The sequence below is a fragment of the Mustela lutreola genome, chromosome 5, assembly GCF_030435805.1.
Source record: "Mustela lutreola isolate mMusLut2 chromosome 5, mMusLut2.pri, whole genome shotgun sequence".
NCBI lineage: Eukaryota > Metazoa > Chordata > Mammalia > Carnivora > Mustelidae > Mustela > Mustela lutreola.
The window spans coordinates 120,629,303-120,653,735 of NC_081294.1; the positions used below are offsets into that span (position 1 = coordinate 120,629,303).

Genomic DNA, 24,433 nt, shown 5'->3' on the forward strand with positions numbered 1-24,433 from the left:
AAGGAGGACAATCTAAGTCTTGCCATTTGACGAGATTTTACTTCATAGTATGGAGGCTTCTTAAATGTTGGGTAATTCTTAAATTGCCTAGTTTGCAGTTTAGAGTCTCTGTTGGATTAACGCCTTTCTCCTCCTCTGCCCAGCTGTTCTCTGAGGTTGGGGTGGGAGTGAGAGCTCATATGAGATCTGTAAGCCTTGCTGCTTCCACTGGGTTCTGCAACTCATCTCCACTCAGTTGTCCATGGGCCTCCTTGTTGCTCCCCCATGACTGAGCAGTGAGTATTCTCGATGTTGCCCAGTGTGTGACTTCCCACCTGTCCTCTGAGCTTCAGCTTCCCTCGTTGGTCCTGTGCTATCTGCCTTCAGCCTTTAGGCACTCCCCCTTTCTGGGTGATGAGTTTCTCTCCTCTTAATTTTTGAGCCTTGCTGTATATGCACATCTCCCTTCCCCCTCCCCTCCCTTTCTTCCTTCCTTCCATTTCTCTCTCCTCCCTTCTCCCTCCCCTCTCCCTCCCCTCTTTGTTCAATCATTTCTTTGATTTGACAGGGAGAAGAGTTGCAATGTGGGCTTAGCTTGCCATTTTGAAACTGGCAGCTAATGTGTTGTTTTTTCTTGCATCCAGACCTCTGCATGTGCTATGCCCTCTGATGGGAGTGCCCCGCCCTGCACAGCTCTTGTCATATCAGCATGGCAAATTCATATCTATCCAGTAAATCACTACCTTTTCTGCGAAGTGTTCCATAATCCCCAGGCAGAGTTAATTTCTTCCTTTCTGTTCCCATGGTGATTTTGCATACCTTATTTTAGTATTTATTATATTATAATTTTCAGTCATGTCTATGTTGGCTTAGTTGACTACGAGCATTTATCTATGTATATTTCTTGTTTGATACGTGGTAGGTACTCAAGAAACATTTGTTCAGTTAGTGGATGAATGGTTTTAAACAAGGTGAAATTCATTTCACATATAGATGTGATTGCAAAGTAATTACCAAGCTAAATCTGTTATTCCACCCGAGGATTTTTATTGCTTCCCTCCCCCAGTCCCTTGTAATACATGAAGCTGTGCTGTGTGTTCTCCTGATAATTCCTCTCTTGAGCTCTTTTTAGAATTAGTTCAGCAAACACAATCAGTCTCATCATTTTCCTTTGTTACATATGTTTTGACAAGCTTGACTTGTATGTCTTCTTCATCACATTCGGCTTTGAACAAATTTTTGGCTTTTACTAAATATTGAACCCGTTTTTAAAGGAGAATTTTTTTCTCTGAACACACCTAGGGGTATTCATAGCCTTAAGCTCCCAAAAATGGGCATCCTTTCTTCTTTTCTTTTTGAAGTTCTGATAGAGTTGAGTACATCGCTAGGCTAGAATTCTTAAAAGGATTTCTAAAACTTTCAAGCACTTGGCAACATTTTAAGAATCACCCTATGGATTCTGAAAACCACTGCTTTGAAAGAGATACCATTCATTTGAATTCCAGAGTTACAACGTGTTTGCTTTAGAAAAAAAAAAATAGACATTTGTGATAACACCTTAAAAGGTATCGCATAAGAGAAAGAAAAAAGACTACAGTGTTAACTAGAAGTGTAACAATGTTGTCCAGAGTCGCTGTGACCCTGAGGTGGGCTAACAGAAGTGATATCCTGAAGAAGGCACCACAATTTGAAATATTTTGAGTCCTTTTATGGTTGCTGGTGAAATGCATAATACAGGTTTATTTTTTTCTAAAAGTGTTTTGTTGCTTTTCTTGCTTTACCCACCACATAATGATGAGACTTTTTTTTTTTTTCCTCTTGGGTACATGTGAACAAAAAGCAATGTCTTCTGTGTCACAGACATGTGAAGACTAGATGTGAAGAGGGATTTTCTAGGCATGTATGTCCATAAAGGGCCATGGTTACACACAGTGGAAAACCATGCTTAGCAGGGTTGAACCTGAAATTAGTTGGATTTTCCTTCAAATCAAGATTATTTCTTAAAAATTGTTTTACACTATGTTCCTTTAATTTTTCACTTGAAACACTTTGCTTTATTTTTGTTTAGAAATACAGTTTAATAAGATGGACGCCTTCTCACCCCATCCCATCAACATAAGGAGTGCTTTGTAGGCATAAGAAGGCCTCTGTCTTCAGAAAATCAAAGGCACTGTTTATGAATTTTTGTAAAGAATGCAAAATATCAATGTGTTATTTTTCAAGATAGGCTAAATTCTGTACAAAAAATTTATGTGCTCCAAACCAAGATGATCTTGGAAAAAGTAAAAGCAAAAACTCAAAATTCATGGCTTAGTTTTGAGAACCCAAGCTTAACTTTTAAATCACTGTGTCTTTACTTAAACTGAATTGTTATCTTATCTTTTGATATCACTTTACTTATCAAATAGAGCAAGAAACAGTTTTATCATTGTTTTTCCATCTCTGACACACAAAGAGACTTGGACAAGTCACTTATCTTCCTTGAGCCCCAGTTTCCTCTTCTGCAGAAGGAGGTTGTAAATTCCTGGTTTCTGAGTTCTAAAATGCTTTCAATGAGGCTAAAATTATCTACATAGTTACATATGTAGCACAGGCATGCACTGAATATCCTATGTGTACATATATATGGTTCACCTATATGCAGTTCATTGGTAAGGAATTTGTTGTGTAGGCTGTGGAAGTTGCCCAAATGTCTTTTAAAAAATTTTTTTTTTAGATTTTATTTGTTTATTTTAGAGAGAGGAGAGGGAAAAGCAGAGGGCAAGGGAAGGGGGAAGAATCTTAAACAGAACACACGCTGAGTGCAGAGCCCCCATAGGGCTTGATCTCACGATCTCGAGATCATGACCTGAGCCGAAATCAAGTCAGATGCTTAACCGACAGAGCCACGAAGGTGCCCCACAAATGCCATTTGAGGGCCACTGTACTTACTCTCTCAGTTACCAGGCTGTTGGGTGCTCATGGTGCATGGTGGAGTCCGTTGCCAGATATTACCTTTAGCTCATAGAAGCTGCTTGCTCAAGGTTGTGCCCCCTCCACAGCAGCCCTCATCTAACCACTGATTATCTTGATCATTGAAGGGGAACAAAGACACAGCTGCCTTTCTCCAAATGGGGAACCATTCTAAAAGGCCATCAAAGCCCCAGACCCCCCAGTAAGATCTGCTAAGATCTTTGTTATAGCTATATTGCAGTTTGAATTTTTCCTCTGCGCAGTCCCACTTCCCTTACCCCTGAAAACATTTGTTCCCACGATCACTCCCTCAGTAAATCTCCTGCATTCCAGTCTCCACTTCAGCCTCTGCTTCCCAGGGAAACTATAACAACATGCATTTCTAAAAATGGATTTATCCCTGTTTAATTTGGCTGCCATTTAAACAATGATATATCTGATGTGTCATGAAACAAAACAAAGCTTTCTGCTGAATTTAGAGTTGAACATAAATTTTTAACTTTATTGAGGAGTGTCCTAATAGGTATGTTGGTCTCTCACCTGCCCAGCCATGCATCTGTACACAGTACAACCATGACGCTTAGGACAGTTCACATTTTGAATAAATGCTTTTTATTCCTTTAGTTAATGATCTTTTAGTCTTGAAGAGAAAGATAAGTGATTTAATTTAGTTTCTGCAGTTGAATACTTTAGAATCTAATAATTGAAATGTCTGGATTAATTAGAATGTACTTTATATGAAATCTACAAAATTTTGCAGCCTTGAGGATTCAGATCTAGTCAACTTTGTGAATGTATTTCAAGTTTATAAAAAAAAAAAGAGGAAGGAAGAAAAGGTAGAAGGAAGGAAGGAAAAGAAAAAAGAAAAGAATAAAAAGCTAACCCACTGTTTCCATGGTTTCTATGGGCAATTAGGTTGTTAATTTGTATTGATACTCAGGATGTCATGGGTATATAAAGGGAAACATGTCCTCCATTACTAGCTGGTTGGTTTAATTACTATAAAAACCTTGGTAATATATATTAACTTATTTTTAAGTTCTTATGTTTTCTAAAATACTGTTTACTCTTCTTGCACTCAAAGCTTGTTTACTTGAAAGACCTTTCTATTAACACTGATGTTTTTTATTCAGAGTCCAGTGGATAGTGGACGTACTACATGCCCCTGAACTGAATTGTTAATTTGTTGTTGAATGTTCAGGTTGCCTGTGTATATTTCTTTTCCTGTTAAATTTCAAAGCTCTTTTGTTACTCCTATTTCTTTCCTCAGAAGAATTACCTTGTACATGCCCGCTATGTACCTCAGACAGAGGGAGCTGTGTCAGTACCACTGAAGGAATCCAACTTGCTAAAGAACTGGGAGCTACCTATCTTGAACTACACAGCCTTGATGACTTCTATATAGGAAAATATTTTGGAGGAGTGGTGAGTGGTAATCTCTGTTACATAAATTAAAGTCATTTGTCAGGCTGGCTGTGGTAGCTATTTTCTAGACCCTCAATTAGAACTTTAGTTTTAAAAGCATGATTGGTCTTAACTTTGAGAAACAAACTGAGAGTAGAAGTAAGATTTTGTCAGAATAAAATTATAATTTTATTTTTCTCTCCAAATGAAGCATTTTCTATTGTCTAACGGGATAGTTTAGAATTTTCCATTTGGTGATACTATTGTTTTTTGTTGAACATATCTAAACTATACTTACTTACACAAATCTGTGATGCCAGTTTTATTCCTAATCTTTATATAGTTCAATGAGCCTTGCAACCTGAACCATTGGGCCATGCATGTTCTCCATCATTTCTATCTATTATTTGAAAAGAATAATTTTTCTTCCTCTATGTGTGTTTTGGTAAGATTTTGTATACTCCTAAATGATTCCACTCAGAAGTATCCATAGCAACTACTCCTAAAAATAGCTTGTTGGGCCGCCTCGTTGGCCTAGTTGATTAAGTGTTGGACTCTTGATTTCTGCTCAGGTTATGATCTCAGGGTCATGAGATCGAGCCCTCAGCCTCCACTCACCAGGGAGACTGCTTCTCTCCTCTTCCTCTCCGTGTGCCTCTTTCCTTGCTTGCTTTTATATGCTGTCTCTCAAGTAAATAAATAAATCTTAAAAAAATACATTTAGAATTTGCTTAGTCTGTAGCTATGGCATTTATTGGGTCCCATAGGCATTTTGAGACCTGTCTTAGCACACAGCAACTACCCTACACTATTAGGACTGCATGGTCCTTGGGAAATACTGTGGAGTTTTATCATGTAAGTATTAACTCACTTTGGAGCTACCTTTTCAACGCTGTAAGAAGTGACTCCACTCAAGGACAAATTTGATAAACACGGATAAGAGGTTTACACCAAAGTAAACCCTGCATTAAGCAGGAGCACTTTGAACTTCTCCATTAGTTCCCTGGCTCTTTGTCAAGTACGCTTTCCATTATACTAGAATATTCATTATGTAGATTCATGTCAAAATGTTGAGGTCTCCACAGAAGACTGTAGAAATTTCATTTGTTCTGGACAGTTATCAAACTCCAAATAAGAACCAAAGATAAAATAAAACCCAAATATAAATGGTTCTGATTTCTGTCATGTATATGTGGCTATTATGTAGCCCAGTAATGAAAAGAAACATTAATAATATAGCATTAAGGAAGATATATTCACAATATTGGTATCATGATAACTGTGAGAAACTTTTGTCTTATTTTTTTATAGTGATAAAAAAGTAGAAAGGGTAGAAAGGTAGAGAGGACTGAAATGTAATTTTCCTGTCAAAGACATTATATTGTAGTGGATTTTTTAAAAATCTTAATTTAGTCTAAGAATCTTGTATTTCCCTGAAATATTTAGGAAACTGAGGAAAAATAATAGTTTGGCTTCATTTGTTGGAGAGGAGGGGGCTGGTTCTCTTGGGGTATGGTGGTCTCCTTGTTCCCTGCTCCACTTCCTGAATCTGAAATCTCCGGGTCACTCTTCCCACCTGCCAATTCCCACTTTTCTCTGCCTGCTTCTGCTTCCTCCCCCTTGTTTCTCTTTGTTCCTAACACTGGGTGTTGCAGTTAGAGTTGGACACTTAATAAGGATTGAAGATGTGGTCAAGGATTGGAAGAAAGACACGGCAGTTTCTTGTTTCCCTAAGACTTGGTGAGAATATGGAAATAAGATCAGAATGATCCCTTATGGGATTGTTGAATAGTTAAGTATAGCTTTGATCTTGAGTGTAAGAAATAGTGGCATTTGTAGGAATATAGATGGAGATGATTATGTCAGACTGAAAGGAGCATTTATTTATTTATTTATTTATTTTTTAAGATTTTATTTATTTATCTGACAGAGAGAAAGATTACAAGTAGGCAGAGAGGCAGGCAGAGAGAGGGGGAAGCAGGATCCCTGATAAGCAGAGACCCTGATGCGGGGCTCGATCCCAGGACCCTGAGATCATGACCTCAGCCGAAGGCAGAGGCTTAACCCACTGAACCACCCAGGCGCCCCTGAAAGGAGCATTTAAAGTCTTGTGTTTAAGGGTCAGAGATGAAGACCTGGGCAAGAGAGGTGTGGGCCCTTTAGCTCTAGAGAGCCCCATCTGGTCCTCCTCCAGTTGCACCCCCATTACACAAGTTGATGGAGCCGAATGTACACCCCCCTGGAGCTTGTAGCCCTTCTAGACCTGTGCCATCCATGATGGCGGTCACTAGCCACAGGTGGCTATTTGTGTTTAAACTAACTGAAGAAAGTTCAGTTCCTCAGATATACTACCCACATCTCAGGTGCGTAATAGCCACATGTGGCTTGTGCCTACTCTCTTCAATAGCACGGATATACAGAGCATTTTCATCAACACAGAACAGAAGGTTCTATTGTACAGTGCTACAACTGTGTTCCAAAACCCAGGACCCCAGAGGTCTCTGACTGGCGACACTCAGGCTGTTTTTCAGGCCTGTGCTGGCCTTTTTCCTGGGTCAGTCCTCCTGAAGGTGAATTGCATTAGTAGTGTGTGTGTCCCTAGGTCTGACGAGTGGCCAAAGGATGACTCATATGAGGACTGGGGAAGGGGGGAGTAGAGTCTTCTTGTACACATAAAGCTCTTCAAGGCATGGGCTGGAGCAGGGGATGAGAAGAGAAGGGACAGTCTTGGGGCCCAGGAGTCAGGCGCCAGTTCTCCCTGTGCTACATGAAACTCTGAGAAGGCTGAGAGCTTAAAGCTAAGCCTGGCTTCTACATAATAGTTTGTTTTCTTAATTTATGAAGTTTGAACATTTGTGTATGTGGTACATAGACCTCTATCTATTCTTTTCCCCAAACTTTACAGCATAAGGCATAGGCCTGGTACCATGTAAGTGCATGTGGTTAGGATTTTTAAAAGATTTTATTATTTTCTTATTTTTATTTTTTTTAAAAGATTTTATTTATTTACTTGAGAGAGGGATAGCAAAGAAAGCATGGTTGGGGAGCAGGGAGAAAGAGAACCAGGCCCCCTGCTGAGAAGGGAGCCTGACGTAAGGCTGGATCCCAGAACCTGAGATTGTGACCTGAGCCGAAGGTAGATGCTTAACCCACTGAGCCACACAGGTGCCCTTGAGGTTTTATTTTTAAGTAATCTTTACACCTAATGTGGGGCTTGAACTTACAACCCCAAGATCAAGAGTTGTATGCTCTACTGACTGAGCCAGCGAGGTGCCCCAAGATTTTGAAATTTATTACATAAAGGATGTATTTCAATGAAATTTATTCAAGAAAAAAATAGAGCGCGTGCAGACACTCCTAGTTGATATGAGCATCTGTGACATAGAGCCAGATCTGTCCTGCCCTGAGTTTCTCTAGTATTAACTGCTGTGGTTGCTCACGAGATAGTTATTGATAGTCACATAGTTGCACTGCTGGGCTTTCTTGATTATTCCAGAGAATAAACAGTTCCTTTTTGAATGAATAGTTTATTTATGCTTAGACAAGGCACAGTCTGTTCTACTTAATACATTTTTTAAATAAAAAATTATTTAGAAGTATTTGCTAAAGCTTACATGTAGATGGTACTGGCATTAAAAACATTTGGCAAATGTGATTTGGGGTACCAATAATCTTGCCAGAGACATAATTTTGTTGAAGCTTTAACTAAAATTCAATTCATGTTTTAGTTGGAGTATTTTATGATTCAAGCCTTAAATCAGAAGACAAGTGAAAAAATGAAGAAGAGGAAAATGAGCAACTCATTTCATGGAATTAGACCACCTCAGCTTGAACAACCAGGTGCATTTATTAACCAATGTTTAGACACTCAAATGATATTTGTTATAGATCACTTCACAAGTCTTAGAGCAGTTGTTCCCAAATTTGAGTACGTTGAGGACTCACCTGACATTCTCATTCAGTAAATTTGGGGTGGGGTGTAGAATCTGCTTTTAAAATAAGTCTCCAGGTGATTCTGAAGCAGGTGGTACTTGGACCCATTTTGAGGAATCCTGTGTTAAACTTGAGTCCATAGCTTCTTTAAGAAATAGTTTGTATGGTGAAGAGCTATCCTATATAAAAGTCTAAGAGAAATAACAACAATAAGGTTCAATACATGAACCTTAATTGGTTCAATAAAAACATCTCAAAGACTTTCTTAGGGCAACTGGGTAAAATTTTAATATGGACTGGAAATTAGATGACACGAGGGAATTGTTAATTTTTTGTATATACAGTAATGGTTCTGTGATTAATGGGAGAATGTCCTTATTCCTTGGAAATGAACACGACATTATTTAGAGCTGAAATATCTTGATGATTACAACCTACTTTTAAGTGGTTCAGTGTGGTAAGTGTGTGCCTGTGTATCTAGCTGGATATAAGGCAAACAAAATGTTAATTGTAGAATCCAGGTGAAGGATATGTGTGTGCTTATTGTATTATTCTTTCAACTTTTTGAATGTTTGAAAATGTTCACAACCCAAGGTTAGTGCAAAATAAAGTTAAGAAACATAAATATAATGTTATCAAAATTAACTTTTATCAAATATTTGAATAATTATGTCATAGAAATATAGTAGTACTCTATGCAGACCAATTTGTTATGGAAATGGTTTTAGAATGTAGGTGCCTTTTAAGTACTTGTTAAATAAATCAACATAAATTAAAAAGCAGGAAAACATAAGTTAGTATGGGAAGTCAATTCCAGGTTGTTTTTTTTTTTTTTAAATGCAGATAGATCCTAAGTGATGATACACAATTTGGCTTTGAACTTCCTGGTGTGCAAAGGAAGAGGGGGGACTTGGTCTGTTGTATAGCAAATCTGCTACTTTAAGTACTTTCTAGATGAGAAGATGTGTGAGGAATAGCCAAATAAACAACGAAGATAGATAATTTCTTGGTTCTTACTATTCAAGAAGAGAAAACACAATAGTACCTCTGAGAAAACAAAGCTGTTCATGCCATTTAGCAATAGGAAAAGTTTCTCATGTGGGTTCTGCTTGGGGGCACTAGGTGACCTAATGGACAGGCCTTTCCGAAGTGTCTGGTCAGCAAATGCAGTTTTCATTCTCACAGGTGGTACCCTGTGCCCTTCTGTTAGGTATCACTCTGAATATTTGTTCTGGTGCTCATTTGTTCTAAGGATAGATGCTGGTCTCTGGGGCATGTGGCTTTCAGATTGTTCTTAAGCCATTAAGGGTCTGTGAGATGCCTTTGGCATTGGAGGGAAGGATGAGTGGGGGTATAGTTCAGGAAAGCCTAGCCACCAGAGCACCTTGTTATTATCAGTTTTAAAGACCAGAGTTTTGCTTTAGAGTAAAGAGTTTTCATTCCTAAAACAATTTGACTTCTACTGAATTCAAGGTTGAATTCTACTTTCCTCAGCTCAGTTTGGTATAAAGCTATCCAGTAGATATTTTACAGTTAGGGTCTATGATGAGGGCCTATGATCCTCTGTGGGGATATTCTGACTTAACTGAGAGCTAATTAATCTTTGTTAGTGATCAAACTAGGAAATGGAAGGTTGCATCCTTTTTTGAAAATTAGGGAGTCTAACCAACACTCTACCTAAGGTGTGCTGAGGGGAAAGACTGGTGTCTGATTTACTAGGAGGAAAAAAACAATATTAATCTTAGGATCAAAATAAAATGGTCAAGATGGTTTCCAACAATAGAGTCCCAAGATTCAGAGCCCTGGCTTTGAGGGATTACAGTTTTAACAATTTAATTTTGACAGTTTCTTCCCCCCCACCCCCCGCCATTTCCAAACCCAGGAGGAAAGTGACTTCAAATGTGAGGTTAGGTTCTTCAGAACTTGTTTAGTAATTTATTTGAATTTTTATCAGGTGAAAGTAAGGAGCTATAACTACCAACATACTAAAATATAATATTTGGAGAGAGATTTTATTTGGGGACACACAAAAAGTGAGCAGTAGTATTATATTGCTGTTAATGGCATTAGTACAATTTTCATTTTCGCTAAAAAAAACCACCATGTAATTCTGTAACTGTTATCTCAGGATAATTAATTTATATGTGTTTATAGTTAGATTAGGTTATACAAAATTGCTGTTTTCATAGGGTCACAAATGGTCAAGTGTTGGCAATTTTATATGGTTCAACTTAATAACATTAAGAAAATACTCTCTCATGTTTAAAAGAAACTTGAAATGTCCAGGTCTATAGACCTAAAGAGTAATTTATCACTTTTATTCTCTTTTTTGAAACAGAAAAGATGCCTGTCTTAAAGGCTGAAGCATCGCATTATAACTCTGATTTAAATAATTTGCTGTTCTGCTGCCAGTGTGTAGATGTGGTATTTTACAACCCAGATTTAAAGAAAGTTGCCGAGGCCCACAAGATTGTTCTGTGTGCCGTAAGCCATGTTTTCATGCTCCTTTTCAATGTGAAGAGTCCCGCTGACATTCAGGATTCCAGTATCATCCGAACTACCCAGGACCTCTTTGCTATCAACAGAGACCCTGCATTTCCAGGTGCTAGCCAGGATTCTCCAGGCAACCCGCCATTACGTGTCGTTGTCAAAGATGCCCTCTTCTGTTCTTGTTTGTCGGACATTCTGCGCTTCATTTATTCAGGTATCTTGTTAAATGGTTCTGGTAGGTTCTCTTAAGCTTTTGAAAGGAACTGTGCCTGTGGGCCTCAGGTGTATTGGTTAGTTTCACATTTATCTTCTTTCTACCATCTGAGGTAAGGATTATACATGAAATAATCTTTACTTTATATACAGGAATTGGTCTAAGTTTTCCATCTTCCTTATTAAGTTTACTTGCCTTGGTTTTAAATCTATTTGTGAAAGTAATTTATTTTCCTACTGAGCAGATGTATTTTATTATGTATGTATTATATATTTTATTTAAACAAAAATATCCAAAACGTGAAAATTTGAGAATTTATTGTCTAGTCTAACTCTAAAGAAACAAAATTTTCAAAGTGTAAATGAAAATAAGTATCTGCATCTTTTTTTGGAAAGATTTATATACTTGAGAGAGAGATTGAGATAGCGAGAGAGAGCATGAACAGAGGCAGGGGCAGATGGAGAGAGGAAACAGACTGCCTGCTGAGTGGGGAGTCCAAAATGGGGGCTCTCGGTCTCAGAACCCTGAGATCTTGACCCTGAGATCATGACCTGAGCTGAAACCAAGAGTCATATGCTTAACAGACTGAACCACCCAGGTACCCCAATGTCTGCATTTTAAAAACTGACCATTTATTCACTTTTCTGTCTTACTCTTAGGTTTTGGACGGAATTGAGAGAAATTAGGAGGATCCTTACATTCAATTTAGTAACTGGAAATAGTCTCCAAAGTTAGTTTAGCCTGAAATCTAATTTAATTTTTTTTTTTTAAGATTTTACTTTATTTAGGGCGCCTGGGTGGCTCAGTGGGTTAAGCCGCTGCCTTCGGCTCAGGTCATGATCTCAGGGTCCTGGGATCGAGTCCCACATCGGGCTCTCTGCTCAGCAGGGAGCCTGCTTCCCTCTCTCTCTCTCTCTCTCTGCCTGCCTCTCCATCTACTTGTGATTTCTCTCTGTCAAATAAATAAATAAAATCTTTTAAAAAAAAATAAAAAAAATAAATAAAAAAGATTTTACTTTATTTATTTGACAGACAGAGATCACAAGTAGGCAGAGAGGCAGGCAGAGAGAGGGGGAAGCAGACTCCCCAATGAGAAGAGAGCCCGATGCGGGGCTCAATCCCAGGACCCCTGGGATCATGACCTGAGCCGAAGGCAGAGGCTTTAAACCACGGAGCTACCCAGGCGCCCCTATTTTGTTTTTAAGATTTTATTTTTAAGTAATCTCTACACTCAGTGTGGGTCTTGAACCCACAACCCCAAGATCAAGAGTCACACGCTCCACCAACTGAGTCAGCCAGGCACCCTGACTTTGACTATTTTAGATTTTACTATTTTTTCTTATCGTGCACTTATCTTTTTAACATAGAGCTTCCCAATTACTTTTCTTGTTGCCCTTTTAAATACTTATAACTACTACATTTTAAAAAATAGAAGTTTTATCTGAGTCATTTAGCCAGTGAGTTGAGGGTATCACATCTAAGTGTCCCATATAAGAATGGAAAAGAATTAATGTAAATGACTTTTAAAGTAAGCATCTAAGTAAAGATTTTCCGAGAACGTCTCTCTTATTTAATTTTGCACTTGGAATCATGTTCTGATGAAATATTAAGTTAAAGTAACTCCTCTGGAGTGTGGCTCTGGAGAAACATAATCTGCTTTTAGACTTCAGAATGGGGGACAGACAAGTTTACAAATGTTTGCAGATAAAGCGCTGTTTCATATTTATAAGAAACTTTTGGATAGTTGAAATAATTGAAATTAAGATTTTACTTTTTCTCATTTGGGCTGTGGTTATGTAATTTTACTATAAGTTAAAGTAAAATTTAAAGTTTTTTAAAAGTACAGTTGCAATATGAAGATTTAAGTGGCTTGAAATGTGTATATTGGCTTGAAATGTGTACATATATATATATATATATATATATTCGACTTCTACTGAATTCAAGGTTGAATTCTACTTTCCTCAGCTCAGTTTGGTATAAAGCTAGCCAGTAGATATTTTACAGTTAGGGTCTATGATGAGTATAGACCCTATACTCATATATATATATATATATATATATATAATATATATAATATATATACACATTTCAAGCCACTTAAATCTTTTACATATATATATATATACATACATATGCCTGGCTGGCTCAGTCAGTAGAGCATGTGCCTCCTGATCTCGGGGTCATGAGTTCAAGCCCCAGATTGGGTGTAGAGATTACTTTTAAAAAGTTTTTAAAAATCTCCCTATAAAAATACACATACAGAAGTAGAACGGTAGTGGTAGGCCTTAAACCCATTATTCAGTGAATATTGGCTTGGGGAAGGCATAAATAACCACTCCCACAGAGTACTCCAACACAGTGTGTTCAGCATGGCAGGTTTTGTGTTGGTTGAATTAGTGAGTAGACTCCAGTAGCTGTGAATCATCATATGAATAAAGCAGACTAAACACTTCATTTACTACTACAGATTTTTAATTTTAAACTTTGAATCTCACAGTTTAGAATTTTAGGCTAGATCTGAAAAACAAAAATATTTACATGTTAAAAAAATGTCTTTAATGATGTTTAGAGAACTATACAGGAAGTGTCAGACTTTTCTTTTGAATGATGTTACTGTTGAGATTATGAGTTATTCAGTAAGTTTACGACAATATCTATCAAATACCTTTGAAGACACATGAACACTTTGAAGTCAGTTATATCCTCTTTAATAAGTAGCAGTAATAGCTAGCTCTATCTCCAGTGACAGAACCTACTTGTCTTTCTCATAGGGAGTGATCTTTTAAATTGCAAAATTAATATATGCAGATGGAAGAAAAAGGCAAAGAAAAATAAAGTTCTTTCCTCAGCCCCCTTATGTGTTGGCCCTAATGCTATTTGAAAGAAATAAATTTATTGGGAAATATACATTAAGGAAAATGTAATCTTTAGTAAGTGTTGTTTTCTGGGAACGGGCTGGAGCATAGAGTGGGAGGTGAGGGCTTGCAGGAGATGAGGCTGGCAAGCCAGATGGAAGCTGCTCATAAAAGCTGTTCCAGAATGTTGAGCATGATCAGACTGGGCTTTGGCGTGCTCATCTTTGGTGATAGTAGAGGGACGGAATAGAGCAGGCAAGACAGAGTTTAATAAGGAAGCTCCATTACTCTGGAGATCAGCCAAAGGCCATTATTCTGACAACAGGTGGTTTGTGCTACAGCTTGTCCATCATTTGGACCAGTGCTTCTCAAACTCAGTGTGCATGCAAGTCAGCTGGGGATCTTGTTCATGTGCAGATTTTTTTTTTTTTTTTTAAGATTTGATTTATTTATCTGATAGTGAGAGGAAGGGAGGAGGAGCACAAGCAGGGGGAGGGGCACAGGGAGAAACAGATGCCCCCTTGAGCAGGGAGCCCAATGCCAGGCTCCATTCCAGGCTCCTGGGATCATGACGTGAGCTGAAGGCAGACACTTAACTAAGGCACCCAGGTGCCTCTCAAGTGCAGATTCTGATTCAGTAGGCCCAGGGGTGGGGCCTGAGAGTCTGCATTTCCCTCAGTCTCCCAGGTCAGGCTGCTGCTCGGGACTACACGCAGCTGCACCACCTGCTCTTGGAAGAACCACACGCCAGCCATGGCCAGGGGGATAAGAGCCTGGCATTCCGTCCAGAGGCCCGGGAAGGAACCCAGTCTACCAGTCCTAGGGCACAAAGTCAAAATGGGGTCAGCTGCAAGACTGACTGATGTGAGCTCTTCGGACCTGGAGCAGTTGGTGGTGCTCCGGGATAGCCTCTGCCTGAGGGTGGGGCGGGAGATGCTCTGTGGCTGGGTGAAACGAAGTGAGCCTGGGAAGAGCAGTGAGAGGCAGAGGTGCATCATGGCATGCAGAGCTTGCTCCAAGCCCTTGACCAGCTCAGAGCACAGGCTTCCTAACCTGACACTGAGCTGTTGCATTTCTGCTCTGTTCTTTCTCTCCTTGTATGTCAAGACCCAGAGAAGAGGTGGTGTCAGGTAAGGGCTGGGCCACAGGCCATTGACCTGGGGCTGCAGGGAGACCCTGATGTTTTGAGGGGAAGGGAAATGAAATGCTTCAGCAGATACCTGTTACTCTGCATTTATAGAGTATAACCTCAGGCTCAAACAAAAGTTATATTGCATTTAAATAATGTTTATGGGGCAGCTGGGTGGCTCTGGCTCAGTGGGTTAAGCCTCTGCCTTCGGCTCAGGTCAAGATCTCAGGGTCCTGAGATCGAGCCCTGCATTGGGCTCTCTGCTCAGTGGGGGGCTTGCTTCACCCTCCCCCTCTGCCTGCCTGTCTACTTGCGATTTCTCTGTCAAATAAATAAATAAATAAAATCTTTTTAAAAATAATGTTTAAAAAGATACTAAAGCTGTATTTGTACAGTAAAGACAATTTTGAAAAAATTGAGAAAATTTGTTAAGAGAAAAAAAATCAACCCAATTCCTACTCTCAAATGTTGAAACACTTACTGATGTTTTGTTTTATCCTCCAGTCTTTGTGCTTAGGGTTGCCATTTATTTAGAAAATATTTTTTTTATTGGGGGCACCTGGGTGGCTCAGTCTGTTTTGCATCTGCCTTTGACTCAGGTAATAGTCTGGGGTCCTGGGATGGAGCCCCATGTTGGGCTCCCTTCTCAGCAGGGAGTTTGCTTCTCCCTCTCTCTCTCTACCTCTCACCGCTGCTCATGCTTTCTTTCTCAATAAATTAAAAAAAGAACATTTTTTATCAAATTAAAGAAAGGTTTTAAACATATATACATGTAAATACAGATTTACAGATATATATTAAACAATTATTACATATATGCTTATATATTGTGTGTGTGTATATGTATACACACACACACAGACTCCAGTAAAGAGGACAGGCTTATGGAATTTTTTGTTTTGCTTTGTTTTTTGCTGTTGTTGAGCACTTTAAAACTTTTGAACCAAGCACAAGTTTTAAGACCTCGTTATGCAGAGCTTTCCTCACAGAAGCCCTGGCTTACCCACAGATTATGTTAGGGGGCAATGAAGACAGGAGTTGTTTGTACTCTCATCTTTTGGGTCTACGCAGAGGTAGAACTCCACAACACGCATGTCAGGAATATTTGCCCTGAGCAAACATAGACTGAAAAACCGTCTTCAGTCTATCTCCTGCTTTTTTTTTTTTTTTAAACCAAATTACAAAGAATGTCTTAATTTCCTCTAAATAGCATACTTCTTTTTAATTTTTAGGAATTTCAAATTTTGTATATATTGTGTCATGACGGACATTTGGGTCCTGTATTTAGGAAGGGTCTGGATGGATAATGGTCTAGTTAACATAAAGCTTTGGTATATTCTCCAATGCAGATTCCTAAATAAATAGACATAGTAAAAGTATGTGTTTTGTGTATGTTACTTTTCTCATGGGTAACAGCTAACACTGTAGGCTGTGTAAGTACTGAAGGTCTGTTACTCAGAGAGGAGGAGCGAGGCCAGCAGGTTCTGGGTCTCGATCGAGTCATCCTTTATTGGCATACAGTTGTGACATTCTTAAAATACTCAATAGTCCTTATGCTTGCAAATTCCTGATGCACACAATTTCAGATGGTTAGGAATTGAAATGTATGTCAGAGCCTCAAGAATTTTGCTTTGAGCTCTTCATACCACAGATGGCCCTTAGAGTTTCACATCGCTTATTGAAATGCCGCCAGAGTAAATGAACATGTGGAAAGGAGCTTTCCTCTTCAGCTTCCCTTGTATCTTCCGGCTCTTGGAATTATTCTGTGGTATGCTCTTTTCCGCTCTGCCTAAAAGCACAGTTTGTGTGCATGAGTACACGATGCTCCCTAAGAACCTCAGTCAACTCCATCAGTGCTCTGAGAAGTTAACTGAAGAGAAAATCCCAGTTATGCAAGAGAAGTTCTAGAGATCTGTATGGTATCATGGCTATTGTTAACAGTACTGTAATATACACCTAAAATTCTGTCAAAAAGAGAGATCACATGTTACGTTTTTTTTTTTTTTTTTAAGGATTTATTTATTTATTTTAGAGGGAGGGAGAAAGAGAGAGCAAGTGAGAGGAGGAGTGGAGGGAGAGAGAGAAAGAATCCACAAGCAGACACCACGCTGAGCACAGAACCTGACGGGGGCTCAATCCCAGGTCCCTGAGATCATGACCTGAGCTGAAATCAAGAGTTGGACACTTAGCCAACTGAGCCATGCAGGCGCCCCTCATGTTAAATGTTTTCATGACTTGGTTAGCATTTCTAATTCTATGAACAGCCCAATCCTTAGAGCACTCTGTGAACTATTCTTATTTTCGTCTTTAGTTATTGGATCCTTCTGTGTCTGTTCTTAGACAATGAATGGCCTGTAAGGATTTACCTGCTTTCATCCCATGTACTTCGACTTAATTCTTGCTTTCTCTCAAATAATATTCTGAATGGAGGTATTGTGGGGGTATTTGTTTGTTAATACAGTTTATTTTTAACAGTTAGTATCTGTTCTCCTTTAGCCTGTGTAAGTGTGGACGATCAAAATATACCTACTGTTTGCTGCATACCACTGATCCTGGGTTTCGATCAGGGGTAGAATGTCTGGAAGAAGAGCAGTGATGATCAACACTCAGTGCTGATCAACACTTAAAATCACTTGGGAGACTTTTACTCCAGCCCCAGAAATTCTAATTTAATTGGCCTGGGACTGATACCTCCTTGATGGTGTTTTATGAAAGATGTCCAGGTAAATGTAATGAAATGCACGGCTATAATTGAGAACCGCTGGCATAAATTCTTTTGGTCTGGGTTCTGTTGTCTTCTCAGGGGTTCCTTCACTTCTGACATTTTAATGTAGACTGTAATGTTTGTGTGTGTATGGGAAGTTTCCTGGAGAGATGATGCAAAGAATTTATCAGATTGTGCAAAGAGTGCGGGACCTTAAAGTTAAAAATCTTTAGTGCTGAAAAATGAAAAAAAAAAAATCTGGACATTTCTAGACTGCAAACCTTTGGGAATTTGAGGAGGAAGAAGAGTTGACAGTGAAGTCAGAAAAAGAGCATCAAATGTAGGAAGAAACAGTGGGGTTGCTGGAGCTGGAGGCACCACCTTGTGAGAGCCGATTGTGTTTATCTCTTCCCAGCTCCATGCTCTGTGATGTCCTGTCAGAGGCCTGAATGTGGCCATGGTGTGAGTATTTGCACTACTGAGGTAGCAAATGGCCCAGATCAGGGCTCTCCTTCCCCTTCCCCAACTCCTCAGCGTACACTGTACTAATCATGAAGCTTAGGTGAGGAGAAGTTCAAAGATACTCTAAAGTGTTCAGTACTATAGGGCTCGACTATCACATGACTCTTCAGAGTACCTTTGGATCCGGTTGGCTCAGGGTGGCTGCAATTGCCTGATATCCTTGGTTCAGTAAATGTTTATTACGAGCTGTCCCCATCCCTGATGTCCATGAAGGCATCTGGCAAAGCTCTGGATACAGAAAGTGGGACATCAGAAGAAACAGATTGAGAGATTAAAAAGGATTTTGGGTGAGATGATTTGTTCCAAGTCACATTAGCAATTAATGGAAGAGGTAGAACTACAGCTTAGGTCTCCCAATTATGTTTGCCCACATTACACCTTGGTTAATTTTATTTTTAGGAGTTAGGACTTTGTGTAAGCCATGGGCTAGATAGGGATTGTCTCTTCAAATATCATCATCAGAATCGTACTTTGGAAACTTATTGGCATTAAGTTTTGGGATTGATTCAGTGAGGAGAGGGCCGCTGAGCAGCAGGTAGGCTGTATACGAGACTGCTGTAAACCAAGTAAGGAAGTGTCTGGAGAAAGGAGAACTTCTGCTGGCCGTCAAACAGTTTTGTAAGACACAGAGGACAGGGGCTGACAGTGTAGACAAATGTAAAATGAGCCTAAGAAGAGATAGCTTGGAAGGAAGTGGGTTGGGTGAGGATAAAGGAAGGAAGGGACCAGGTGTTGTGATTTTACTCCAGTGCTATGGTCTTATAGTTCCTCAGGACAGTATACCTCCCTTCTTCAGGTTGGGTCTATCGAGGTGGCTGCATGAGATCTTCTGAATGCATTCTGTTCCTGCTGCTCATTCTTCTACTTGATGTTTGTCGCTGCCTTCCTTGATTAGTATGGTTTAATTTAACTTGGAAAAGCCACATCTGCCTTCTTACCCAGGACAAATAAATACTTTGAGTGTAGGAAGGACTACTAGTGATGGCAACCTATATTCTGGCTCTTGCTATCATTTTTAGATGACCATCTATTATAAAGAGGTGACAGCTGTCCAGGGAGACAGACTTCAGGTTTCAAGAAGTACATTAGGAGAAGGCAAACTGATTTTTTTTAAATGTGAGAACTGTTTAAATGTTTTAGTGTAATTACAAGGATATGTATTTGGTAAGGAAAAAAGAAAATAATAAAAGAAAGAACAGTAATAAGATATTTATTTTAGGACTTCCTATTTTAACATAAAAATCCAACATATATTAATTGTTTACAGGTGCTTTTCAGTGGGAAGAATTGGAAGACGATATCAGAAAGAAAGTGAAAGATTCTGGAGACGTTTCAAGTGTAATTGAGAAAGTTAAATGCATTTTAAAAACACCAGGAAAGGTAAATTCCTTTATTGAAAATCAGTTTACCTTGATGTTCTCTGTATTTTAACAAATATATGATAGTAAAATAATAATATTGAGTCATGAGAAGAGTCAACAGTATAGAAATATGTTTTTCTTGAGTCTGTTTCTGCCGTCTGAATATTTTAAACACAAACATGTATTTCTCACTACCTCGGATTTTAATTCATGTAAGAATTGAAATATGTGTGAGTCATGTCTTTAAAATGTTGGTTTGTGAATTCCATCCTCCGAAACATTCCCATAGAGCTCCAGGAATATGCAATCTATGTGAGGAATGAAGGGCTATTGAATCTGTCCATTTCCAGTTAAGCTTGTTAAAGGGGATGCTTTCTTCTCCAAATTTAAGTCCAAGTAGTTTTTAGGAGCAAGGCAGTTTCTCTGCATGCCTTTTTCAAGATTCCTGAGAAGTCCATTTGATCATGTGGACAGTTAAGGATTTCTCATCTTTTGTAGATTTAAAATTATAAACAAGGTCAGAGGTTATAAAATACAGACTCTGTATACAGTCCTAAATGTGTGCATATTAAAACTCTAGTCCCTTAGACTGTCCAGTCTGTAAGGGCTTTAAAAATACATTTGTTAGTTTTAGAGACAAATACATTACACAGTTAAGCCAGTGTATTCTTATTTCAGATTCTATGCTAAACAGATTGGCTATAGTAGACGAAAAGGTAAGCTATGTTCAGTGCCTAGCAGAAAATAGAGTTACGTTATATGTAAGAGAAATGGTTATTCTTTTAGTTATTTTATATGGGTGACTTTGTTAATTCTACAACCTAAGACTTTTTAAGTTAATATTTTTAAATTAGTATTTTAAAACTGCACTAGCTTTTAATGAAGATTTCTGACTTATTTGAGAAAAAAAATGTAAACAGAGTAATATGGAATTAGGGGGCAAGCTTTTTCTCATCTCCATCACACACAGAAGCAGCCACAAAGAACTGTCCAGTTTTCCAGTGGATGGCAGAGTAGTAGCTCTCTCTTAGCAGTCTAATTCAACTAAATAATGCTTTCATAGAATTGTGCACTTAAACCTGCATTCTATTTGCCAAAAGTTCTCTAGATTACTTGTGTATAGACCAGTGAAAATGTGTACCACATGCATCAGTGTTGTGTCCAAACTACTATCTTCCTATCGTTTTTGCATTCAAATTCAAGGCATAGGTGACAAAGGATTCATGGTCGATCGATCTATCTATTCATGAATAATATACATCTACACAGTATTCATGATATACAAATTTATAACCTTTATATGAATGGTGGGGACCGAAGTGTTGCTTTTTGTTCTAAATCTGTGCCATTCCTTGAGTGATTTTAAATGGTCATTCCTTTGAGTACTGAGAAAAAAATGAATTCTTGGGGAAGAGGCTGGAGGTTCTATGATTCTGTGATACTGAACTAAATTGCCTCCTTTGTACAGGAGGAGGGATGAATTCTGCACTTCCTTTGCTTTCCTGGGGTAAAGTCTCTCTCATTCACTGAGTACAGCATTGAGCTATAGCCCCGAGTTAGTAATGAGGAAATGTGCATTTGAATTCTGAGTTGTCCACGAATTATTCTTGGCTTTGAGCACGTCTCCTCAGGACTTTTTGTAAAATGAGGCAGAGATGATGATTTCTAAAGCCCTTGCTGGTTCTCAGATTATGCGCTGCTTTTTGACTTGCTCTGCTTTGCATGTGGCATTTGCCCGAATCCTCTCCACCACTTCCTCTAACATGTGTTAAGGGAGGTTGTGTACAGGATCTGAGAACGTGCTCTATAGGAGCAGGATTTGTGTGACCCTGTTTTTTTTTTTTCTTTTTTTTATTTATTTTTTATTTTCAGCATAACGATATTCATTATTTTTGCACCACACCCAGTGCTCCATGCAATCTGTGCCCTCTATAATACCCACCACCTGGTACCCCGACCTCCCACCCCCCACCCCTTCAAAACCCTCAGATTGTTTTTCAGAGTCCATAGTCTCTCATGGTTCACCTCCCCTTCCAATTTCCCCCAACTCCCTTCTCCTCTCTATCTCCCCATGTCCTCCATGCTATTTGTTATGCTCCACAAATAAGTGAAACCATATGATAATTGACTCTCTCTGCTTGACTTTTTTCACTCAGCATAATCTCTTCCAGTCCTGTGTGACCCTGTTTTGCTTCTCTGCCTTGCTCAGAGGAGCAAGTGTGTTTTCTTCTTCCTTGTGAGGAAGGATCATATTTTGTTTCCCTCTTACCAAAGATTCTAATTTCCCACCAGAGTGCATTAATTCCGAGTGGAGAGTAGGTGCCGTTTATTCTTACTGGTGCAGTTGTATGCTTGATTATTTTGTGGGGATGGAGCTTTCCATATTCCCTGGATAGCCAAGTAGAGGTTAGAGTGCTGATGCAGGCAGAAGTCCTGAGATTCATCTAAGGAAACTGGAGGGTGAGGGAAGAGGAGCTGGCTCTTGAATTCTGGGGCTGGAACAAAGGAATGTTTGAAAGATCCCAGGAAGGATAAACAAAGCCCCAAAGCCAAAGTGGGATGTAGTAGGGGCTGGAGACCGCTGAGTCAGGCCGTGGCACTATTAGGCACTATTAAGGGAGGCCACCCCCTAGAGAGAGCAGGTGTGCGAGCACAGATAGGTGTGGTCTGGAATGCTGGAGTAGAGATTGTCTTGATTGATTCCAGGAATTCCAGCTGTGGGTAGGATTGTAGGACTGTACATTAAGAAGGAGATGAATCAATTCATCACTCTCCAGTATTTTAATGTTCATCTAGTAAGTAGTAGGACATGATGTGCTGGGCAGAAATGCATGTTTTTTTTAAATGACAGATTAAATTTGTGTGTGTGTACCTTTCTAGTTAGTGAACACACTAACAGGTTGTATATATGAACATATGTTACCAGGCATTCCTTTGAGGTTGACCGTTGTCTGCTTCCCAGCTAACGGGCACGTGCATGGATTCAGAACCCTGCGTTTCTCAGCCAGAGAGCTAAGTTTGCCCTTAGTTCGCTCACTGCTGAGAATGTGACACACAGCCGTGCTGCTGCCTCTCGTGTAGCGCGTGTCGTTCTTGAGGACAAGTTTTCACGGCAGCTATGAGCACAGGTGCTGTGGAGGAGGGAATCATTATTTCTTTAGACGTTTAGTGCCGTTTTCCAAATTCTCTAACCAATCTATGTATTTATTACCAGAGCATATTGTACATTTCCTCTTGTATTTTTGTTTTCCGTTATAGATTAATTGTCTAAGGAATTGCAAAACTTACCAAGCCAGAAAACCTCTGTGGTTTTATAACACTTCCCTCAAGTTTTTCCTTAATAAACCAATGCTTGCTGATGTTGTCTTCGAAATACAAGGTATGGAGCAATTTTTATGAAGTTCAGTACTCATTTTTCTTTCTTATTTTCTTACCTAACTTTCTATTTCAGCTTTGAATATTTTGGATGAAGAAAATACTATTCTCTAATACAGGATATAGATGACTGGATGACCCTCAGCAAAATCTAGGGAAATGAAGTATTTTTTTAAGACTAGGAAAGCAGTTTATATTTTTCTAGTTTTTTTTTCCCCCCTAACCATATGCTTCATTAGTTCTTAGGGAAAAGTGTGGAATGGAATGATCTGTAATATCACCTCATTGTACACTTTTATCTGTGTATTTCTTTAAGAGACTAGTTGTTGAATCATCTGAAACCAGCTCCCTTCACATTTTATTACCTGTAACTCATTCAGTTCTCTTCTTTCTGTTTAAGCAAAAGGAATTAAGCAGGCATTGAGGGTCATGCCTGGCTCACATTAGGCCTGGGTAGGTATTGCTACATTTATTCCTCACGGCACTCTGAGAATTATCACCAGAGCAACTGAGAGCTGCTTTTTATCTCTGTAGGAAAGTAATGCTACCTAATTTTAATAATGATAAGCTGTTTTAATGCCCATTATTGATTATTCGCTTGGGTAATTTTGCCACTTCAGTAGATTGAAAGCATAATCTTACAAGTGAATTGTCAGGTACCTTGCAACTATGCAAGAAGGCTAGGAGTTGTTTCCACATGTATTAAGTAGAATTTCCAGTAGGCTATTACTAGAAGCAAGATAAAATTATAATTTTAGGATAGAAATGTATGGTAGCTAACAGTCATTAGCTTTTTAAAATTTTCCTCAGAAAGGTTCATTTTAACTTTGGCCACTTGCCAAGACAAGCAGTGAATTGGAAACTTCCCAGGTGCCCTCTGATAAGCTCCAGTCAGCACTGTTTGAAATGTGAGCATGAGACACTGAGAATGGGACAATAAGAGTGACCTTGAAACACATAAAAAGTGATGGGAGGGGGGAAGAGAAAGCTACAAGAGCCTATATTTGGTTATAATTTGCATAGGAGGCCTTCACACCAAACATCAAGCTAGTATAACCTACTGAAAAGCTTTTCAAAAGGAATATGTCGCATATGAAAATATATGTTCAGAGCCAAGAAATAACCAGTGATGTGGAGAGTTATTTATCCTTATAATCTCATGCTTTCCTCTCACAATCTCACCTGCCAGCTCTTCTGTGGACAGCTGCCCGTGTTTCAGAGCTATGCGGAGGCTGGGCGTGCAGGGGCTGGTTGGGGGATGTGCGGACGTTCAGCTGCTGTGCTGCTCTTTGTAGCCCCCTCAGCTCAGAAACCAAGGCCTCCCCACATCCGAGCTGAGACTAGCCGGCAGGGGTGGAAGCCAGGTCTAGCAACAGCTTCTCTGCCAAGTGAAGGTAGAGAGGCAAGCCCAGCTTCTGGAGTTTGGGGAGGGAGCTCTAGTGTGCAGAAGGGAGCACTGTTGTCTCCTCGGAGGCTCGCTGTGGAGGCTTGCTAATGCAACCTGGCATTAGC

The 24,433-nt window shown here is 39.3% G+C and overlaps 1 protein-coding gene across 2 annotated transcripts in view; it reads left to right on the forward strand.

Annotated features, from left to right (window-relative positions):
- RHOBTB3 (Rho related BTB domain containing 3) overlaps window positions 1-24,433 on the forward strand; it is a 54,928-nt gene that overhangs the window by 11,266 nt on the left and 19,229 nt on the right. Inside the window, exons 4-8 of one of the 2 annotated variants that reach the window (XM_059175513.1) lie at window positions 4,205-4,356; window positions 8,064-8,175; window positions 10,607-10,972; window positions 19,453-19,565; window positions 22,805-22,925. In XM_059175513.1, coding sequence (XP_059031496.1) covers window positions 4,205-4,356; window positions 8,064-8,175; window positions 10,607-10,972; window positions 19,453-19,565; window positions 22,805-22,925 — 864 coding nt within the window. Of the gene's footprint in view, window positions 1-4,201; window positions 4,357-8,063; window positions 8,176-10,606; window positions 10,973-19,452; window positions 19,566-22,804; window positions 22,926-24,433 lie in introns of both variants that reach the window. The other variant, XM_059175512.1, reaches the window with a different exon arrangement.